At 44.4% G+C, this 23,256-nt stretch overlaps 1 protein-coding gene across 1 annotated transcript in view; it reads left to right on the top strand.

The window, feature by feature from the left end:
• CAMTA1 (calmodulin binding transcription activator 1) overlaps positions 1-23,256 on the top strand; it is a 694,264-nt gene that overhangs the window by 584,448 nt on the left and 86,560 nt on the right. Inside the window, 1 exon segment of the mRNA XM_031961560.1 lies at positions 566-776. Coding sequence (XP_031817420.1) covers positions 566-776 — 211 coding nt within the window.

Raw genomic sequence — 23,256 nt, 5'->3', positions numbered from 1 at the left:
GGACACTTGGCAAGGAGCAGGGAAAGAATGACCCAGAATCCCCGTGTCTTGTGTTTGTCTTGTTTGGGCTGAGGAAAGGATGGTTCTGATGGCCCAGCCAAAAGTCTGAGTGGGAGCCAAAGCTCCATACAGGAGCGGGGAAGGTGGGAGTCCCAAGGAGCCTCAAATGCTAAGCTGGAGCTAATCCAGGACAGAAAAACACATCCTCCCCTTGAGCCCTTCTCGGGGAGCTGGTCCCCATAGCGAGCAAGCCTGAGGCAGGAGCAATGGGTAGTGTGACAAAACTCACACGAGCACTCATGGCGAAGGCTGGCGGGAGCACCTTCTCTCAGGAGCCACGTCCCAGTCATGGCTCTCGGCTTAGACTTTGCTGTTGTGGTCCTTCCTGTGGTGGCTGTTATTCCCCTGGCTCTGCTGCCCCCTCCGCATCAGTCCACGAGTTTCCCCACGCTTCTCTGCGCTTTTCCAGTCCCGCTTTCTCTCCTTTTTTGGGGGTCCCGGCTGTCCCTCGCTCCCCCCGGCCGCCCCTGCCCTTCCTCACTGCCTTTGTCTCCCTTCCTTGCAGGGAGGAGTGAAAGTCCTGATCACAGGCCCGTGGCAAGAAGCCAGCAATAACTACAGTTGCCTGTTTGACCAGATCTCAGTGCCTGCGTCCCTGATACAGCCAGGGGTACTTCGATGCTATTGTCCAGGTAAGGCTTCCTCAGGCCTTTGCCAGGCCGGCGTCAGATCTGAAAGATCAGTGACCTGGGAGTCAGGCCATCGGGGGAGTGGGTGAGGGGCATACCCAGGGCAGGGGTCCCATCCAGCACTGGTAGCCCCTCAGACTTGGATGAAGGATTTTTCTTCCCTGAGAAGCTCCTTTCCCTACAAAATGAGAAGGCCCCAGGGCTCTCTGCCACAAGGATGACCAGTCCTGGCCCCAGAGAACACAGGGAGATAGATCTCCCTCTTTCCATGGAAGAGGGACGGTTCTGTGGACGGGAAATGTTGCACATGCTGTCAAGCCAGGCTGCTGGGTTCATGAGGTCCCCTTAATTGTTTTTCTCTGTCACAACAGAAGGGTTACTTTGGGAGACTTTTTTTTTAATCCCCAACACCCAACACAGTGTCTTAACACAGAGTGGGTGTTTAAAATAAAACCTGTGATTGACTGATCGATTTGGAGTGGGAAAGAGGCAGTTCTTTGAATAATTCACAGCTTCAGACACTTCCCAGCCATGTGATCCTGGGCAAGACACTTAATTTCTGCTGCCTCAATGTTCTCCTCTATCAAATAATAACACCTACCTCCAGGATTGTAGTAAGGATAAAATAAGATTTTTGTGAAGTGTTTCACAAAACTTGAAGTGCCATATAAATTCAAGCTATTGTTTTTATAGTGTAGAAATTACTGTTATATTAAAAAAAAAAAAAGACAAGACCAATAAAATGTTAAAGAAACCAACAGATAAGGGAAGTGAAATAAATAAGGGGCTTAATCTCAGTTTTCACATCTGTAAGATGGGGGGATGATTAGACTGGATGATGTCTCAGCTTCAGTTATGACACTAAGTTATAAGGGCCCTTCTTCTCGGACTCTGCTGTAGAAGAAAGAGCCTGAATCTAAATTCAGGTCCTACCTTAAATCCTGGCTCTGTGTGAACTTGGGCCAACACTTGGCCTCTCTGGACCTTAGTTTCCTCCTCTCTAAAATCAGGGAGTGGGACTGGATACTCTCCAAAGTACCTTCCACCTCTGATAGCCTCTGTTCTACCCTTGCTCCCAGTTTTGACATTCTGTGATACAGAGATCTTCAAGATGGAGATGGAGATGCCTTCAACTCTAAGAACTCAATTCCATTTAATTTAGCAAGTATTTACTATGTGCAAGGCACTCACTGTGCTAGATTTAAAAAGATTTCCCATCTAGAATTGGTGCAAGAAAGCCCCAAGACCATTTCCCATGGGATCTTCAAAGACCAAGCCTCACTCCCTCCCCCAACTGGTTACAAGACTATATGGGAGCTGGCAATGCATTATCTAAAGTTTTCCTGACATATAACAGGATAGCTATAGGATTCTCTGCCTATAGAAGATGTTTAATCACTGTTTGTTGAATGGATAGATTGATGAGAAGATGAATGAATTGATGGATGGATGGATGAATGGATGAGAGGATGAATGAACCAATGGATAGATATATAGATGAATAGATGGGAGGATGGATGAATCGAATGGACGGATGGATGGATGGACGGATGGATGGATGGATGGATGGATGAATGAGTGGATGGATGGTTAGATGGATGAGTGGATGGATGAATGAGAGGATGGGTTGATAAGGGAATGAATGAATAAATTAATGAGTCCAAAGCCAAACTATCTTGCTAGGAATAAAAGGAGAGAATGAATTGTGGGCTGAAGGGCCGTGAGCAGACAACCCTAGCAATCACCAAGTGACCATTTTCCACCTGGGACATCTTCATTCTTGAAGTAGACCATTCTGAACTTTCTTTCCCCTTTCATTTTCACTTGCTTCCTCAGCCTCTGCTGTTTTGTTCTTTTTCTTAAGTTCTGATCCTACTCTCTACATTCCTTTCTATCTCCTGAGTTCTGAAAGGGCTTTAAGAGAGAAACAAACTTCAATTAATCTTCCCCCATTAAAGGACTCAGGTTAAAGTCCCAGCTCTGCCACTTAATACCCAGGTGATCTTATTCTCAACTCTCTAGAGCACACTCTCCTCATCTTTAGAATGAGAGGAAGACATTAGATCAGAGATATTAAGCACTCAGCCTGCTAGCAATCCCAGGTGCAGCCTGAACCAAATTAAAATGTAATTGGAAAATATTTAACAAAACAACTAAAAATATAATAAAGCCTAAATAATATTAATCTGTGGGTTTTTAAGTCAATAGGGATCCTTGTGTCCAGTTTAGTAGGCCTTCCCCGCTCCTGCTTTTAATTGAGTTTGATACCACTGGACTAAATGACCTCTGAGTGACTCTGCCTTGCAGACCTGCATCTCTCATCCTTTGTCCCTCCATCAATTTGTCACAACAAGCACTTATGAAAGGCTTACTGTGTACTAGACGCTCTCCCATTGCTGAGGGCCCAGAAGGAGGTGCACACAGGGCTGCCTCCTAGCCTGGGGCTGCCCTCTCACTCTAACAAGAAACAAGAGGAGACAGTGAGAAGACCAAGAAGGGAAGGAGGAGCTCCCATGCCCAGGCCTGCCACAGGCCCTCCCTCTTCAAGCAGACCCACCGTCTTTTGTTCTCCTTCAGACATCCTGACAAATTCCTGAGCGTCAGCCCTCTCAGATGTTCACCGAGCTATTGTGCAAAGCCCGTAATAACACAGGGAGGAGAAATGCACGGGCCCTGGGCGCTGGAAAGAGCAGGCAACATGCTATTAAATTGTCCGTTTCCCACCTACTGCTGAGGCAACGCTCCTTCATTAGGAATAAATGCCACATCTGTACCTGGTCTCTGTCTGGCCCATCTCCTGCCTCCCCTGCTTCTTGGGGATGGGAGCCCCATTTACCTTCACCTGTCCCCCTTGAGACCAGGCCCACAACATCAACCTTTCCAACCGAGACTCTGCCGTTTGTCCTGTTGTCCCAAGTGCTCCCATTTCTCATCTCACGGGCAGGGAGAAAGCCACCCAGGCCACTCTCCCTCCTTGGTCCCATAATACAATTCACCAAGTACTTTGTAGATGCCAGGCTCTCAGCTGAGCACAGACTGGCCTTGCCCTCAGGGGGCTTGCATTCTACCAAGAAAAAAATGAGATGAAAAATAAAAATCAAAAAAGGAATTTGGGCACAGATGAGTCAAGAGAAGGTTATCTGAGAAGGGGGAGAGTTCTAACAGCTCGGGGGTGGCAGGGGCAGGAATAAACAGAGGTTTTCATGGGAGGTTTCACCTAACTTGATCCTCAAAGAAAATTAAGAATTGTAATAGGCAGAGGTGAGAAGGGCAGGGGATGACTTGTGCAAAAGTGTGGAGGTGAGAAATGGCATGTCAAACTTGGATTTGACACAGATAATAAACCATCCCTGCAGCCCATCCAGTACAAGGACTTCAAGCTAGGATTGGGTCAAGATGGCTAGAGTATAAACTCCTTGAGGGCAGAAATGAACTAAATTTCCCCACATATGACAGTCATGGTGCTATCTGGATCTTGGGCATCCCCTTCATGTTGGCCATTCTCTTGGCCCTTTCCTCCCGGGGAAAAGCTTTCTTTTCAAACCAAACCCCCCGAGGAAACGGCAGGTGCCCATCGGTGGCTGTCCCGGGTCAGGCTGGCAGCCTCCCTCCTCCCCCCACACTGAATGTTGAGTCTGACTGTCGTGGGCACAAGGCTAGGGAGCACCCAGGAGGGGCACAGAACAGAGCCCAGGGGAAAGTCTGGGGCCAAGGAAGCTCCCATACCCAGGTGTGGGAACCCAAACCCGGTGGGCTCTAATTCAGCTAGTGAAGAAGTAAAGGGCCAAGGACCTAGAAGGGGCCGGTGGTGTGGCTGGCGGAGCCCTGGAGTGGGAAGTCCCGAGTTCTGATGCAGACCATCCTGTCTCCCTGCCACTTACCTCCCAGCTTCAGTTCTAGCATGAGGTGCTAGCTCCGCCTGGCTATCACTGTTACAGCCTGGGAAACCGAGCAAGGGCCCAAGACCGGGAGAGGGGGCGCAGAGGGGTCGGGTAACTGGGCACGCGAGCGCGTGGAGGGCAGAGAACTCCAAGCTCCGAGTCACGGGCGCCCCGTGGTGAGGGGCCTTGGATGCCAGGCAGAGGACGAGGAGCCCAGTATGGACCCGTCTCCCCTTGGGACAGATCCCCGCCCTCTGAGCCTAGGAGAGGTCTCTGCGAGCTGGGGGGCCCAACACATCGCTCTCTCGGGTCAGCTTGGTCCTGAGCCCCCCCACATGCAGCCAGGCCGATCCCAGGCCGAGAGATGGGGACACAGGCCGTCCCAGGGCCTGTACTTGGGGTTTCTCCAGTGTGGGAGGGCCGGCCAGCACTTGTGTTCCACTGGCAGCCTTTGAGGGCCCAAGGTCACCCTGCGGCATAAGGAGCTGTCACAGCCGCTAATGGGCAATGACCTTTAGAGCAGCTCTTAATAAACGTCGGCCCGTGGCCTGGTCTGTGTATGAATGGCCTGGGCTGGAGGGAGCTGGGGGCTCCAAGCCTGGGAGGGGGGGAGGGGGCAGGCCTGTGGCACACCCCCGCCCACCCCCCCCCCCCCCCCGGGCTGGTCCAAGGGGTCCTCCTGCCAAAGCTCTCTTCCTTTGGGAAGGACATGAGGGGGGTCCAGAACTCTGTACAGGAGATGGCATCTCTACAGAGCTCGAGGATTCTCTTTACAGAATGAGGCGCGGTCCCCCCAGCTACGAGCCTGTTGTGAAGTGACTCTGATTGCTAAAGCTGGGAAGGACATTAGGGAACATCGAAGCTTCTCCCTCTGTCTGATGGGCAGGAGAACTGAACACCAGAGAGGGAAAGGAACCGACCCAAGTCTCACAGCCAGTGGGTGGAGGACGGGCGTCCCAGGCCAGGCACTCTGAGGGTCTCTGTCCGGCTTCCCAGCTTTCTTTTTTTTTCTCTCTGTCTCCCTATGATTCTTTCTTTCCTTGTCTCTACCTCTGTTTGTCTCTGTGTGTCTATTTTATTCTCTGTCTCTCTTCTCTTCTCCCTGTTTCTCTCTCTCTCTCTCTCTCTCTCTCTCTCTCTCTCTCTCTCTTGTCTCTCTTCCCTTCTGTTTCTTCTCTTCTCTCCCTCTCTATCTCTATCTATAAATATATATTATATATATATATATATATATATATATATATATATACTCTTCCCTTCTCCATATTTCTATAACTATATACTTCCTCTTTATTGCTTTGCATCAATTATTCATCAGCACATATTTGTAAATACCACTTCTCACAAATGCAAAAATACCAAAAAAACAAAACAATCGCTTACCCTTCCAAAACACATATACGTCAGAACAAAAACGTGAAAAAAAAACTATTTATTCCCACACCCACTGCCAAACGCCACTACACTAGCAAAATATTGTACGCCCAAATAACATAAACATCACACTCTACCCCAAAACTCCAATTCCCCAAACACACATGGCCAAAACATGTAAAACAAATACACATACTGAAAAATTTTAAACAAAACTCCGCAAAAAAAGCAAACCATAACTCCACTTGCAAACACAAGCACACAAGAAAAACAATACTAATGCCCAGCAAAACTAACCCCATTTACAAAACACACAAAAAGTCTGCTCACTTAAGCAAAATCTCCATCCAAACACAAGCACAAACTCATAAGAAAATCCAAAAACAAAAACAACATACCCAAACGCCCAAAAGTAAACACACAAGTTTTAGAAACTCTTCCCCTCAAATTCATCACAACTGTAGAAACCCCTAGAAAAATCTTTAACTCCCTAGTACCCTAACACTCTGAAAACCAACACTTCACTACTAAAATTTTAAAAACAAAACCCCAATAACCAATTACTAACACAGCAAGCCCAGAAACACAACAATAGTAATGTGTAGTAATGTACTATATTATGGCTAGTAGTAGTGTAGTAAGCAGTAGTAGCCCACTAGCCAAATTTAATAGTAATGGCCGCGGCAGAAATAGCCAGCCAGCCAGCAATAGCCACTAATGGCCATAATGCACAGCAATTGCTTGTAGTAGTAGCCATGCCGTAGTAGTAGTAGTAATAATACTAGTAGCCAATTTAGTAGTAGTAGTAATTAATAGTAGTAGTAGTATAACAGTAATAACAAAATATAGTAGAATAGTAAGTAATTACCCCAACATATCGGCCAACCTCACTAAAATACTCACAAATTCTCTGCAATCCCCAACACAAATAGAGACCCAGGAGTTGCTCCAAACCCTTGCCTGCACAAAACTCTGAAAAGAAGAACCACACAAGTAGCCTAGAGGAAAACTCACTCTAACTCTGAACTCTCCATATAAATTTAAGCAAGAAACTCTTAATAACATTTTCTCCACCATATAAGAAAAATTCTCCCACAGAGTATTTCTCTAATTGCAGAAAGCTTAGAAACGAGAGCAAACCTCCATGCTGCAAAGTCTCACCACCCTCTTATGTCCAAGCATAACTCTCAGAAACCTCCCAACCTCAAGCAGAAACAACTCCCTAATGTCTATAAAAACATAGCCATATATAGATAGGCAGAAGTACCCCAAGCAACAGCAATATTTTACCTGCTGCTTTAGTATCCCTGGCAAAACTTAAACAAAGTCTAAAACAAAATCCCCAACCCATACACTAGCAAGCAGCAACAGCAAAAATCCCACCTCAGAAAAAATCCAAAACACAACAGAAATCCAAAAAAACAAAACTAAGAAATAAACCCCACAATAAGCCACAGCCCAAGCAGAAAGCCAGCATAGTAAGTACACTATCTCAAAAGTAAACACAAAACAGCATGAAACACTACTTCCACAAAAACAAAACTCCCAAAAGTTATAAAAAACAGAAAATCAACTTAAAATAAAAAGTAAACACACTCTTAGCTCGCCCTTCAAGCAACTAAGGCAAACACCATAGAATACCTAACAAGAAAACAACCTAAAACCCCACAACACTTTAAAACACAAAGGAAAGTACCTCAAAAATCCACTCACTCCCTAAAAGAAAAATAGAAAAAGAAAACAATGAAAAATGAGGCACAAAAATCACAAACACTTAGAAATATTGCATTCCAAAACCAAAACTCTCAGTAAAAACTCTTCCCTCCAAGTATTTAATAAAACATATAGCAAGAAAATCACTACTCAACCTCTACCTCTCACACTACAAAAGCAGAATGTGAAACTCAAAAACAAGAAAAATATAAAAGTATTTACAAACCTAAAAAATATCACACTGTAAAACGTAGTAGCACAGCAAACCGCTAAACACCACCTAATACAAATGAAAAGAAACAGAAACGAGAAAAATGAAAGAAAAACTCTACTCAACAAAACACAAGACCCAACCTATCCCACTCCCTATTTTTCTCAAAGAAATTCAAGAAAAAACTTTGCCAAAATCACAAAAACTGCTTACAAATCCAATAAAAGCCAGAAAACCCAAAATTTCCCATTCCAAAATCCAACAAAACTGAAACAAGAAAATGCAAGAAAACAGCTTCCATGAAACTCCCTCTTCTCTTGCAGGTCAACACACTTCCCAAAGAAATCCCTCAAGAAACACAAAACAAGAGAGAAACAAACACTGTCCACAGTAACCTACAACCAGCAAGAACACAAACTCACTAAACTCCAAAAGCAACTCTATCTATTCCATCATTCTGTAAAAATAGCCCCATCCAAAAAATACTACGTAAGTCAAATGAGCAATGCAAAAAAAAAAACATCTCCCTCATGTGCAATCTTTAGCTTACCCCACCCTACTCCATTGCCACCCTCTGAACATTACTAATTATTTATTTACTTCTAAGAAATTTCTCCCCACAAAAACAAAAGCATGCTTTTAACCGTCTATTCACACATAGTATAATTTGTATATCTTTCAAAACAATAAAACAGTAATTTCAAAACTTAAAAATAAAAAAAATCCACCAACACAATCTAACATACAACAATTCCCCACACCAAACACTTAAGTAAAGACAATTCTAGAAAGAAAACATAAAAGTCAAATAAACAAGAAAAATTTCCATAAAAACTAAGCAAAATCCAATACAAATACACAAAATGAACACCAAAACTATCCCAAAACCTCAAGCAAAAACACAACTTCAAGAAAAAACTCTGCAACCCTCTCATTAGCAATTTCCCCTTCTTATTTCAACTCACAACACACTTATGACCCTAGTTACCTTCAACAAATCATCTCTAACTCAGTAGTAACCTAAAAGCAAAACTCTACCCTCTCTCCCTTCCCTCTCACTTACATTGCCACTTTGTCACTAGGCAGTAAACAAACCCCAAACACTTAAAAAACCAAAGACACTATACTAATAAGCCCGCCTAAACAAATAGAAAGAACCACATAAACTCTTGCAAACACCAGAGAAAGAAAGGAACAAAGTAAAATACATGCTTCAAAAGAAAACTATCCAAAACATCTAACACAACTATCCACTACCTCCCCAAATTAACTCCTAAAACAAAACAGCAAACACCATCTATTCACCCCAAACTCCCACAAAGCATAGTAGCTCACACACCTTTGCTCCCCCAAACACTGTGACAATACTAGCCACAATTTCTTCCCTTTTACTCTACTTTCTCCCAAGTAAACGCTGTAACCAGTGGCCTTTGATGGTGTTTCAGGCCATGTTTCTTTTGTTTTTACTTTGTCCTCGCTTTGATCAGTCAGCCAGCTCTCATTAAGGCGGGCAGCGTACTAAGCAGAACAACAGAAAAGGTGGCACTCTCCAGTTTCAGGGCAGAGACAGCCTTGCCCAGCAAACATGCACATAAGGTACAGGAGGGACCGTCCGTGTGGGCCCCTGGGCCTAACTAATCACCGAAGGTCGATGGACTCCTTGCCAAGTTCTATACAGGCCCTAGGAATACAAGACAAGCAAGCTGTGTCTGTCCCCCAGAAACACATTCTAATAGGAGGCAATCACACCTGGGGCAGTAATGGCCAAGAAAGAGGCTGGGTTTGGTTTGTTTTATTTGAAAGTAACAAGGATAACGAGAAACCAGGAGGAGGTGAATCCCCCAGGACCCGATGGCAGCATCAATTGGTTGTTTCAGGTCTAAAAATCAGGGAATGGGGGTATGAGGCCGGCCAGCAGCTGGGAGAAGAGGCAGGAGGACGCAGGTCACGGCAGCACTGGTCTGGGCAACGGGAGCACGAGAGCGCACCAGTTGAACCAACCCGGCAGAGGCAGGGGAGGGAGAGAGAAATAGAGCTAAGCCGAGGGATACGGGTATCATGGAAACTCAAGCAACAGAACCGAAGCCCTGACCATCCCAACAACTGTGAAACCTTAGACATTTACTACTAAGGCAACAACATGGTAGGAAGAGATAGAATACTGATCATAGAACAAGACACGCAGTCAAATCTTGATTCCATAACACCTACCATGACCTTGGTGAGTCATTGCCACCAGTTTCTCCATTTACAGAATGGGGTCTTGGATTAAGCACAGTCTGAAACCCCTCCAACTCTATGGTCTGTAAATATGAAATTCCTCCACAATTCTGAGAGGAGCCGCACTGGGGGATCTGAAACGATGCTCTTGGAGTCCCACCTCAGAGTAGTGTGAGAGAAAGCTTCCCAATCAGTCTGCAAGTGCTGAGATATGGGAGTTCAGGCTCACGATTTAGAACTGGAAGGATACCAGCAGTGTCCAGTCCAGCCCCTCATTTACCAAAAGCGGAGGCTGGGAGAGTGAAATAGCTTGTCAAGATCATACAGATATAGTTGTAGCCAAGGTGGAACTCAGGTCCTCTGATTCCCAGATCGGTGTTCTTTCTCTTGTGCTTTAAGGATACTTGTCTTGATGCTGCTGCTGTCCGAGCACTATTCTAATCCCCTGAGGCTTTCCACTGGGGGTCCTGGAGCCCTGCCTGACTTGTGAGCAGAAAGCTGGCACCAAGATCTCTAGGCGCCTTGGGCCCTGGGCTCTCGAGACAGTGCCGTGCCAAGAAGGCCCGGGAGCCTGACTCTGGCCAGAGTGGGAGAGAAGCTTCCGCATGGGCAGGGGCGGCTCCTCCCGGGTGGGTGAGCCCCAAGCCCGTGGGGCGTTTCACTGTCGGGAAGCTGCCGAGGCAGACAGCGAGAGCCCTGGAATCTCAGCTACTCCCCAGGTGACTCTGCAACTAGATCAGAGAGAGATGTCCGGCGGAAGAGCCTGTCCAGAGCATGGGGAGCTTTCCCAAGCAAGGAGAAAGCTCCAGCCCCGGACATTAGGAGCCCAGAATACAGCCCAACTAGGGAAGGAGCTGAGAGGATATCACAACAAGAGGCTGAGTAGTCAGAAACCACCCCATCCGCCCGTCTATTTCATTAACATAAACCCGTCAAGCAGAGAAGCGAAAACCTCCCAAGTACAGGAGGAGGAGAGGTGGCCTCTGTCCCCTCTGAGCAGTCTCCTCTACAAAGAACTCTGTGCCCTAGAAAGCCTGAGACCCGCAGGAAGCCCAAGAACCTACAAGGAAACTTAGCCCCTCCCCACAGAGACAAACTTTAAAGGCAGCCTGGTAGAAAAACTGGCTCCAAGTGAATCGAAACCAATCTCACCTCTAGGAGCTCCCTAGTCTCAGATTCCCACATTTATAAATAGAAATATTGGGCAAAACCTCAACTCCTAACCTGAAAGTGTTCCTAGCCACCCAGGCAGAGGCTAGTCCCTGTTGCCTTTAGTCGATTCAGGAGTAGTGGCCATTATGCAGACTTGAGACACACAAAATAGGTCTGGGGCGGCATCTGGCAAGTCCCACCTTACAAGCACTCCCTTGCCAGAAAGTTTAACAACCTTCCCCAAGCCAGAGATTCACTAAGATCAGAAGGGAAATACCGCAGAGCCCCTTCTCTCAAACTGAGAGATGGGGCTGCCTTAGAGAAATCCCCAGGGAGGTCCCCGCTCTACCACCCCAACCCGGCTCCCTCCTCTTCCCTCCATTCTCTTCAGCTCCTGGGCTCCCTGCCTCCCCAGTCACCTTTCCCAGAATTCTTTCCCCCTCCAGAAGTCTCCTTCCCCACCTCCAAAGAAGCTCAAACACCCATCCCAGAAGCCATCTTTCTATTTTTCCCCTCTAGCCAGCAAAAGAAACAGCAGAGAGCAAACAAAACTAACTTCTACACAACTGTCCAAGCAAAACTCCTGAAAGAACGAACACCTAGGGCAACTCCTCCTATTACACTAGAGCTCCCTGAGGCAAAACCATTTTATAAGCAACACAACACCTGCCAAGTGCCAACAAAATACTCATTAACTGAGAATAAAGTCAAATCAACAAAAAGCACCTACATAAAACAACAAATAGAAATTCCTACCTTCCAAGAGCCAAACTTCTTCCATAAACAACATATAAAAAAAAAAAAAACATCATGAAACTTGGCTAAAATCAGAAAACTTCAGAAAACAACACAGAAAAACTTAAATTCATCAAAACCATGAACCAAACCCTAAACAACACAAGAAAAAAGCATCCAACCCAACATCTCTCTAAGTACAAAAAACAAGAAAAACATACTGCAAAAAAACCCCTAAACAAGAAAAAACACATCCCAAAAACCCATCACCCGCGTAAAAACTCCAGAACAGCAATAAACACACCTCTCTACTAGTAAGCAAAAACGAGAAACTCTATTTCACAACTGAAAAGCAGCAGCAGCACAGCAGCATAGAACCCACCAAAATCCCACTTCGAAAATCCCGAGAGCCGAAATTTGAAATCTTCCCTGACTCCTAAACCCGAAACTCTCCCAACGAACACATGCTCGCAAAACACTCCAGAAAACTTGAAACGCCACTTTTCTACTCATTACCCAGCAACCTCAAAACGTAACATCCCACTTCAAAAACCCAAGCAAAAACTACTCCATCACCACTTAACGAAACTCTACACCAACACCAAAAACACAACAAAAAACCCCACCAAGCACCAAGAAAATACACCAATCCCTACCCAGAAACCCCAAGGCACCACCGAAACAATCCAAGGCCAAATTGCACTGAAACACAAAAACACCCAGCACCCATGCCGCCAACCTACCACACCACCCAAGCCAAAACTCCAAACGAAAAACTCCGAAACTACTGTTCCCCACCAAGCACCATCCCTTGCTAACTCAAACAACAGCTAACAAGAAAAACGAGAAAACTTTCTCCAGAGAAATCCCTGCACCACTTCTAGAAACAGTAAAATAGCTGGTGCATCCACCCACTTACTGCAGTTTCCCTTCAGTACCTCCATCCACAACTTCCCCGCCACATCACTCATCACCCACTTGCCGAAACTACAATGAAAACTTCCCTCCAGTCACTCGAAACCCAGTACCACCAACCACCAGAAGCACGCAACCTCGCTCCAACCCTGAGTCTCTTGCCCTTGGCCAACAGCACGCCACCACCCTACGCCAACTTTTCCCAGCTTGCCATTCCGGTCTGACAGGCAATCGCACATTTCAACTTCAATTCCACAAACACAAAAAAACAAGCAAACAAAAGATACTTGCAACCCCACAACAAAAGGCACTAAAACCCAGAACTTCAAGAACTTCTCCGTACGCTTTACACGTAAACGCAGTATCAATGCAACAATACACCAAACACACCACTTCAAAACTCGTACACGTAAAACCACTGGCCACCACATGTAACCACACACAATACGCCGCATATCTACATAACCCGCTATCCGAACTTCTGGTCAGAAAATCTACCCTCACTCAGAAAGGCACAAAGTCACCCACAAGCACAGAACTCAAAACAATCTCACTACTACTTACAACACCTTCCCCCTACTAACGCCCCGTACATCACAATCACCACCAACACTACACGCTTAACCGCACACACACGCATGTGAAATCAGACTCAGGCTCAGGCTCCGGAAAAAGAAAAACCAGGCACTTTGCATCACTCACTCCGCCCGCTCAACCTCCGTCAGGTAGCTCAGCAAAAAAATTCAAGAACAAAAAAAAAAAAAAAAAAAAACAAAAAAAAAAAAAAAAAAAAAAAAAAAAAAAAACAAAAAAAAACTCCGCTCAAAAAAATTCAAAACAACTCCGTCAAAAAAAAAAAAACTCAAAAAAAAAAAACACTCCGTCAAAATAAAAGCTCACTTCAGGCTCCGGCCCCTAAGCTCAAAAAAAAAAAAAAAACTCCGCTCACTTCAAAAACAAAAAAAAAAAAAAAGGCTCCAGCTCAAAAAAACTCAGGCTCCCTTTTTTTTTTTTTCATTCAAAAACAAGCTTTTTTCATGCTTCAAAACTTCCATTCAGCTCACTCAGGCTCAAAACTCAGGCTAAAAAAGCAACTCAAAAACTCCGCTCAAAAGAAACTTCAGCTCAAAAGTCAAAAGCTCAAAAAGGTCAGAAAAAGGCATCAAAAGTCAAAAAAAAAAAAAAAATTTCAAAGGTCATTCAGCTCAAAAGGTCAGTATCAGGTCAGAGATCAGTCAGTATCAGACTCAGTATCAGGGTCAGATCAGAAAAAAAGAGGGGCTCAGCTCAGACAAAGATCAGGTCAGAAAAGTCAGAAAAGAAAGACACTCATGAAAAATAAGTCAAAAAAAGATCAGAAGTCAGGTCAGGTCGAAAGGTCAAAAAAAAGGTCAAAAAAAAAGAAAGGTCAAAAGATCAAAGGTCAGAGGTCAGGTCAGGTCAGATCAGTCAGAAGTCAGTCAGGTCAGAAGAAGGGCAGAAAAAAAGTCAGAGTCAAAAGTCATTTAGGTCAGAGCTCAGGGAGTCAAAAGAGGTCAAGACTCCAAAAGCTCAAAAACTCAAAGGTCAAAAAAGGCAGTCAACTCAGATCAAAAGGTCATGAATCAGAAGGGAATGGATCAGGGTCAGGGGGTCAGGGGAAGGGACTAGGGACTAGGTCAGAGAGAGAGAGAAAAAAAAAAGGCTCAGATCAGCTCAAAGACTCAAAAAGATCAGAAAAAGGTCAGGCTCAAGACAATCAGACAGGGTTCCAGTCAGATCAGGGACAGTCAAAAACGCTCACTTCAAAACAAACAAAAACAAAAAAAAAAAAAAAACAAAAAAAAACAAAAAGCTCCGCTCACTCAGGCTCAAGAGCTCACTTCCGCTCGACTCCAGGCTCAAAAAAAAAAAAAAAAAACAAAAAAAAACAAAAACTCGCTCACTAAAAAAAAAAAAACTCAAAAATAAAAAAAAAAAAACAAAAAAAAAAAAAAAAATAAACAAAAAAAAACTCAGGCTCGCTCCTTTCAAAAAACTCACTCCGGCTCAGGCTTTCCGCTCACTTTCCAAAAAAACTCAAGCTCACTTCCGCTCAAACAAAAACAAACTCGCTCACTTCAAAAAAAAAAAAAACAAACTCAGGCTCAAAACTCAAAAACTCACTCCAGCTCAAACTCAAAACAAAAAAAAAAAAAAAAAAAAAAAAACAAACAAAAAAAAAAAACTCAAAAAACAAAAAAGCTTTCGCTCACTTCAGCTCAAAACTCACTTCCGCTCAGGCTCGAAAAAAAAAAAAAAACTCATTTCAACAAACTCAGGCGCTCAAAAAACAGCTCAAAAACAAAAAAAAAGAAAACTCACTCATAAAAAAAACTCATCCGACTCAAAAAAAAAAAAAAAAACTCAAACTCAAAAAAAAAAAAAACAAAAAATAGCACAAAAAAAAAAAAAACTCAAAAAATCAAAAAACTCAAAAACTCACTCCGCTCAAACTCAAAAAAGGCTAAAAAAAAAAAAAAAAAAAAATAGGCTCAAAAAAAAAAAAAACAAAACAAAAAAAACTCAAAAACTCACTTCAGTAAAACAAAAAAACAGGCTCGGCTCATGGTCAAAAAAAACAAAACAAAAGCTCAGCTCATAAAAGACAAAAGGCTCCACTCAAACTCAAACTCAAAAGGCTTTTTTTTTTCAAAGTCGCTCCGCCTAAAAAACTCAAGCTCACTTCCGGCTCAAACAAAAAAAAAAAAAAAAAAAAAAAAAAAAAAAAAACTCAAAAAAAAAAAAAACTCCGCTCACTTTCCGCTCACTAGGCTCAAAAAACTCACTCCGCTAAAAAAAAAAACTCAAAAACAAAAACTCATAAAACAAAAAACAAAAAAAAAAAAACAACAAAAAAAAACAAAAACAAAAAGCTTCAGCTAAAATCAAAACTCAACTCAAAACAAAAAAAACTCAAGACTCAGCTCAAAAGACTCAGGCTCAGCACAAAAAAAGACAAAGACTCAGACTCAGCTCAGCTCATAGTCAAAAAAGCTCAAAAACTCATCAGGTCAAAGACTCAGATAGAGGTCAGACAAAAAACTCGAATCAGCTCAGCTAAAGACTCGAAGATCAAAAGGAAAAAGGAAAAAAGTTTCAAATCTGAAACAATCGAAGTCAAAAAAACTCGATCAAATAAAAATCTCGATCAACTGGATCATTCGAGGTCAGGACTCAAATCGCTCATCGCTGAGTCATCAAGATCAAGTCGGATATGGAATCAAATCGATCGAAATCGAGTTCAAAATCAAAATCGACTCGAAACAAAGGACAAGGAGAATCATATCGACATCACTTTCGTTCGAACAAAACTAAGAAAAATCGACTCGAAACTCAAAAAAATCACAAATCAGGAAGGTCAATCGAAAACAAATCATTCGAGTCGATCAAGAAGATCGTCATCGACTCAATCAAAAGAAAAAATCATCGCTCCGAAGCCGAAGTCGACTCAAGGCTGAAACATTCAAAAAACAAGGAAGAGTTCACGAGAATCATCATTCGAAAAATCGCTCGAGAAATCCAGGTCAATCATCGCATCATCAATGGCCAATCGAATTATCCCATCATTCAAAATCATCATCAAGTCGGACCAGATCGTCGACTCGAGAGATTATCGCCGAGAAATCATTTTCAGGACAGTTCAGTCAGATTCGAGAAAGAAGTCATAAGATCACAAAAACCGAGAATCTGGAGTCATCGAAGCTCGTGATCTCGAGAATTTCTCAGAATCATGGATCGATCTGTTCAATCGAGGATCCGTCTTCAGAAATCACAAAATCGAGACAAGGATTCCGTTCGAGATTAAAATCACAAAAGATTAATTAAAATATCACCACTCATCGAGGCACTCGAGGATCGAGGCGCTCGTTCGTCATCAGGTCACGCTCCGCATCAGGATCGAGAGTCAAAATCGATCAAAAGCTCGAGACTCATCATCGTCGGTCAGGAAAGGCTCGATCATCCGTCAAGAGTTCGATCGATCGATCACTCGGACGCCGATCGCCGACAATAATCGATCGACTCGTCAGGAAATCGACCAGCCATCGTTCGAGTTCGAGAACCAAGAATCAAACCAATCAAGAGTCGAGTCAGAAGATCAATCGCACTCGTCTATCTCGAAATCATCGAGGTCAAAAGCTCCGTCGACCAAAACTTCAATCATCTCGAGATCGAGAAATCACCGCTCTCACTTTCCATGGATCCTCCATCATGTAGATAATTAGCATAGGGAAGGTATTTGAATTAAAAACGATGGGGAAAATATTCTTGAAAGTATAATTTTAGTTGAGAATTAAAGGAAGCCAGTCGAACTTCCACCCCAGAGATGTTGGAAAGGAAGTTAGGCCCCATGAGATGGGGAATACAGTAATTGATTCAAGGAAAGGGTAGCCCAACATTGATTCTGCTGTACTGCTGAGCAGGCTGATGAAGGACCTCAAAGTCAGCTATGGGGTTATCTTGGGAAAGTATGCCTTCCTCCCTTTGGAAGAAGTATGCCCTTTCACTTGTCACCTTGAGCTAGGAACAAATTTCTATTGATCCTGTCTTTGTGGCTGCTCTGAGTAAAAATCCAACCGAATTCTTTTTCTTCTTATCATCATCATAATTATCATTGTCATTGCTGACATTTATATCATGTCTCTTATAGGCCAGGCACTGTGCTAAGCCCTTCACAATATCCCATCTGATCCTCATGATAACCTTGTGAGATGGATGCTGTTATCCCCATTTTACATATCAGAAAACTGAGGCAAAGATGAATTTGCCCAGGATCATGGGCTACTTCCTAGATGAGCCAGATTTGAATCTTCTTGACTTCAAGCCCAGCACTCTAACCACAACAGTTGTCATGTTTCAATTCATAAAACACCACTACTTTCTTCTCGGAAATCAGCCATTTACTTTCTTTGAATACTTCCAAATAGCCTCGTAGTTCATTTGTTTTTCCAGAAGCAGAGGCAGGGAAGCCCAGGAAACTGGACAATGGGAGGCATTTATGTGCCCACTATCATAAGGCGCTGATGGGTACTACAGACACAAAGGCCAAAATGAAATCACCTGGGCCCTCCAGGAGTTTATGTCATAAATGTTATAAAGTACAGAAGGAATGTAGAAAATGAATGGGAGGTTGTTTTGACACAGGGCAAGAGTCATGGTACGGGCATCACGCCCTGGAGAGCAACAGCTTATCGAGGCTCTCCATGCCCGCCTTGGGAGGATGGGGCAATTGTGCCCGAAAGGGTTTCTGAGAACTTTCTCTTTTGCCCGAGGTGGCCACTGGAAGCATATGTGAGCAAGCTGCTCTGCCAAGGTGAGAGGCCCTGCTGTCTGTTTAAGCATTTTTTTTTTTTTTTTGGTCTTTTCTCCATTACAAATGGCCATTATTCTTCCCCTGTGACAAGGCTAGAAGGTCTAATGTCTTGCTTTCCAATTAGAGAAGGGCAACAGGAAACTTTCCAACATTCCCAAACTCTTTTAAAAAAAACCCACAAATGACTATTAATTAAATTTTTAAAATTTAAAATAAAATAAAATAAATTAAAAATTTTAAACACACACACACACACACACACACACACACACACACACACACACACTGGCACCCTCCATATTGTTTCTTGGAGAAGCACTATGGCACCATGCTACCTGGGTTCAAATGCTCACCTGTGTAACCTTTAATTCCCAGTGCCTCAGTTTCCTCATTTGTAACATAAGATGGACTAGATGACCCTAATCCTTTCCGAATCTCTGTCTGGGATGTTCTGATTCTGACTTGTGACCAGGTAGACGAATGACCAGCCTCCCCTCTCCCGCTTTCCCTCCCTTCTCCAAGCTTGCCTCCTTTCCTAGATCTTCCATTAAGCAGCTTAGATTCTGGTATTCTATTTTTAATTGCTCTTTGGGGCTCAGCACTGCCAGATTAAAGGGAAGTCTGCGATCAACAGCTTCATTCTGCCTGGGGCTGAGACAAGGTAGGAATATAGGTTTCCTAGAGTTTTAGAGGCATGGTAAGCACCATCCAGTGGTCAGCCAAGAAGGTTACGTTTGGTCTTCAGGGTAGCCTTCACCAAAGGGGGGAGGAGAATTGTCCCACTGTGGGCTCAGGCTCAGACCAGTGTGGAGGATCCTTTTGCCTGATGAACTCTGGGGAAAGGACAGAGAACCAGGGCTGCTTCTTTAAGGCCCCATTGATGGCAAAGCACAGCAAGACGTTTAATTCAGAGATCCATCTGTGATGAAGATGGGCACATGGGGGAAAGTGGACATGGGGAGAACTGTCCTGGGATGAGACTACCAGGCACCGTGGCTATTGATGGGGAAATGGAGGTGGGGATGGTATTGGGTCAAAGGGCTGGGTTATAGACTAGGCTGGAGAGAAATCCTGTTCTGGGACAGAGCTTCCAAATTTCCTGCCATTTGGTAAAGCCCCTGTCAGCCTACTCTACTTGTGGGATAGGACTAGTGATGGGATCTGTCATTTCATTGGAAAAGGGGACCCTTAGATGGGCAAATACTCTATACCAATGTAGGTCAACACCTCTACAACTTATTGTCTTGCTGAATTGGGGGGATACTGAAAGGCTGAATGACCCAGATCTTTCTGACTCCAGACTAGCTCTCTATCCTTGCTGCCATTTGTACTTAGGGCACCATATCTTAGTTATAGACTGTAGTTTAATTGACAAAATAGGACTTCTTAAACTTTGCCTACTCATGCCTCCTTTTCACCCAAGAAATTTTTATGTGACCCTGGGTATATGGGTATATAAAACAGGTATATAAAATAAAATATAAAATCAAAAATTTCCTGTTCATAAATCATAATTTTGCCACCCCCACATTCAGTTACAAAACCTCACATGGGTTGTAAACCATGGTTTAAGAAGCTAGCACAAACAATAATATATTTGTGGCTAAGCACATCCCAGACCCTATGCTGGCATAGAGTTGAGCATATAAGTTCACTCTTGGCTTAAGGCTTCTTTCCTCCACTTCTTTCATCTATCAACCACCATCTCTACCTTGTAAGGCCATGTTGCCAGGTAGTCTAATAGGGAGAAAGGGAAGCTGAAGGACATGGAGTAAAGGCAGCCCCTTTCCCTGAAGCCAGGAAAAGCTCCTGGGATTCCCCTACAGCTGCTAAACCAAGTGAGAGCTGCTTGTGATGGAACCAGCTACAAGTTCTTGGACTGAGGCTTCTTGGATAGAAGAAACCCATGACTGATGGGAAGAAATTGTGTGAGAAGAACCGGTGGAATGATAGGTGGAGTCAGGATAGTTCTAGCATAATTGCAGTCCCCTGGTGCTTGTCACCCAGCTCTCTTCCCCGATCCCACCCTTTAGGCCAGAGGAGTGGTCCAAGATGTCTGTCTCTGTCCAGGGTGCTGGCTCATGGGGGCCCAGAGTCTCCTTGAAACCGCACCTCTCTGCATTTCACATAATGTGTTTTCACAACTTGAAAGCATTCCATAAATGGTGGTTATTATTACTGATGTTGACTTTAGAGAGGCCCAGAATCAGGAAGATTTGAATTTAAGGCCCCCATCGGTCAGATGCTGCCTACATGACCCTAGGTGACTCAGGGAACACCTCCGGGGTACTTTGTACCCTTCCAGGACCATAAGTTTCAAAGTAGATGCTAGTCAGCTACTTCCCCAACACTCCTAATTCCAATTAAATCAGCAGTCTGGTCAAAATAAATATTATCATTCATCTGGACCAGAGTCACTCATGTCTGCCCTAAGCCTTTTGTTCAGGAAAGGGCCAACATCTCATATGCTGCCCTTGTGTTAATCACACACATAGAGCCCATGGAACTTTGTAAATGTCCTGTAACCATTCTCTGAAGGGAGCTGAAGGAAACAGACTGCCTGAAAGCCTAAAGTGGATCACAGGACTGATCACATCCCCAGGTTCATACATGGTGACGCCCCCAGCTTTAGCTGGGCCCTATCAGAGCCATAGCCCTGCCCCCCTTTGGGGTCTCTGACCTGGGTCGTACCCTACCGGGGTCCCCCAAGTCTGTGCTGGCTTCAATGTGGGTTGCAGGCTTCAATGTGGGTTGAAGGCTGCATGTGGCGTAGAGGCAGAGCTGGGCCTGGAGTCTGGACGTGTGTCTCCTGGACTAGTCACGTAACATCCCAGTGCCTGAGCTTCCTCCTTGATAAGGCAGCCATGTCTGCCCCATGAGCTTGTTGGGAGGAACGTGTTCCCCATCAAGGCAGTGTAAGCCATTGATGGCAGCTAACACACCCAGTCCCAGAGTGTCGGGCGCTCACAAAGCATTTGCACAAGTTGGGAACGTGAGAAAAGAAAGAGCTGGCCCTGGAGCCAAAGGACTCGCCTTTAAATTTCACTTTGGACACCTTTGACAAATCTCCTAGCCCCTCCACGCTCAGTTTCCTCATTTGTAGAACAAGAAGGCTGCACCTGATGGTCTCTGAGAGCCTTTCTGGGCATAGTTCTGGGCTCTCACTTAATCCACACTGAGGGCCAATGACTGACCCCCTCACCAACCACCCAGAGAGTGGCTCAGGAGAGAGGTGGGAGCCGGGCTTCTGCTGGAACCTTTGACCTTCTGCTTTCTAGTTCAGAGAATGGGCAGACTCTGCATCCCATGTGATGAGGCTGCTGGAGGCACTTCCACACTGTTAAGTAATTCTGGGGCTTTCTGATCAGCCAACAGGTGTGTGCGCACCCAGAGTCACATTGCAGGGGATTTTCAGGTGCAACTTCCCCTCAGACCTTCACATTGACTCATGGGTTGGAACAAGACTCCCTGCAACCTTGTGGGAGAACATGGATGAGAGTTATACAGGCTGGGAAGGCCCAAGGGATGGCCACCCGGGCTATTAGAAAGGACATCTACACCAGTCAGACCATGTCTGAGAACTTTTGGAGCCTTCCGATTGAGAACAGAGGGTGGGCGAGACCCATTTTGTGGGGAAACTGTCCCTCCCTAGCCATCACTGTGAGTGAGGCACCAGTCTCCATGAAATATGAAAGCTCCAGAAGAGGGTCTCAGGGGGATTCTCTGCAGAAGTCCGATGGAAGGACATCACATGGGATGACTGAGGCAGTGCCCATGAGGAGAAGGCCATAAAAAGTGCATTTGAATCCCAATCCACCACTTAATTACCATTTGTGTGATCTTGGGCAGAAGCCTTCTTCTCTCTGGGTCTCATTTACAAAATGAAGGGACTAGGCCTCTATGGCCTTCATTGGCCTCTAGTAATCCCTCCATATTTAAATCTATGATTTTTATGAACTGCTTAGCACAGTGCCTGGCGTAGCATGGGCAGTAGATAAATGCTTATTCCCTTCCCTTTCCCATGATCCTAAAAGATCATCTTTTCTAGTGGCTTCCTGACAGCAGCCTATAGACTAGAATGTCCTCCCTGCTCCCTTCCCCTCTTAGAATCTCCAGCTTCCTGTGGGTCAGCTCCAATGCTACCTCCTTCCAAGAGAGATTGTACCTTCCTTTCCCAATTCCCCCTCTCCCACAGTGAGGGTGTCTTCTCGCCCTCAAAGTACTTGCTACTTTGCTACATATTTCATCTTGGTCTCTCGGTGCACATTGTAGTCTTTCCATTGCAATGTCAATTCCTTCAAAGATAAATATTGCTTCATTTTTGTCTTTGTAACCCCAGGAACTTAAAGTAATGTCTTGTTTGTTGAATGAATGAATGAATAAATGAGCAAGTGAATGATGGATATAGCAGGATTTGTAGGCCTGGTAATTTGGGGGAGCTTTAATTTTTATGCATCGGCAAAGCCATGATGCTCTGGGTGAATTAGGAAAGCAGTTTTGGCTTGGGATCAGACTTGCTAGTTCTTGAATTTGTGATAAAGACTTTTGTGAACTCTATTAATTCAATAGGCATTTATTAAGCACCTACTAAGTATCAGGTACTAGGTTAGTACTGAGGTTGTTCAATTGTCTAAGTTGGGTCTGAGTTTTCATGTCCCCATTTGGGGTTTTCTTGGCATAGATACAGGAATGATTGGCCACTTCTTTCCTGGTTCATTTTATGGATGAGGAAGCTGAGGCAGAGTGCAGGGATATACCCAGGGTGATACAGCCAGTAATGTCTAAGGCCGTGTTTGAATTCAGGTCTTCCTGACTCCAGTCCTAGACTTTATCTGCCGCACTGCCCAGCTGCTCCCAATAGCCCAAGAATCTCACATCCTAGAAGGCTGAAGTAGGAGAAAATGCAAACGCGGAGAAATAAATAGGAAATGAGCACAAAATAATTTCCCAGTTGAGGGGAAGAAAGACGAGGAGCTGAGGCGTTAAGGGGAGCCAAGTGTAGGGTAGGGGCTTATACTCAAGTACTAGGACTTC

Source organism: Sarcophilus harrisii, chromosome 3 (genome assembly GCF_902635505.1).
Source record: "Sarcophilus harrisii chromosome 3, mSarHar1.11, whole genome shotgun sequence".
Taxonomy (NCBI): domain Eukaryota; kingdom Metazoa; phylum Chordata; class Mammalia; order Dasyuromorphia; family Dasyuridae; genus Sarcophilus; species Sarcophilus harrisii.
This window is presented reverse-complemented; position numbering and strand designations above follow the sequence as displayed.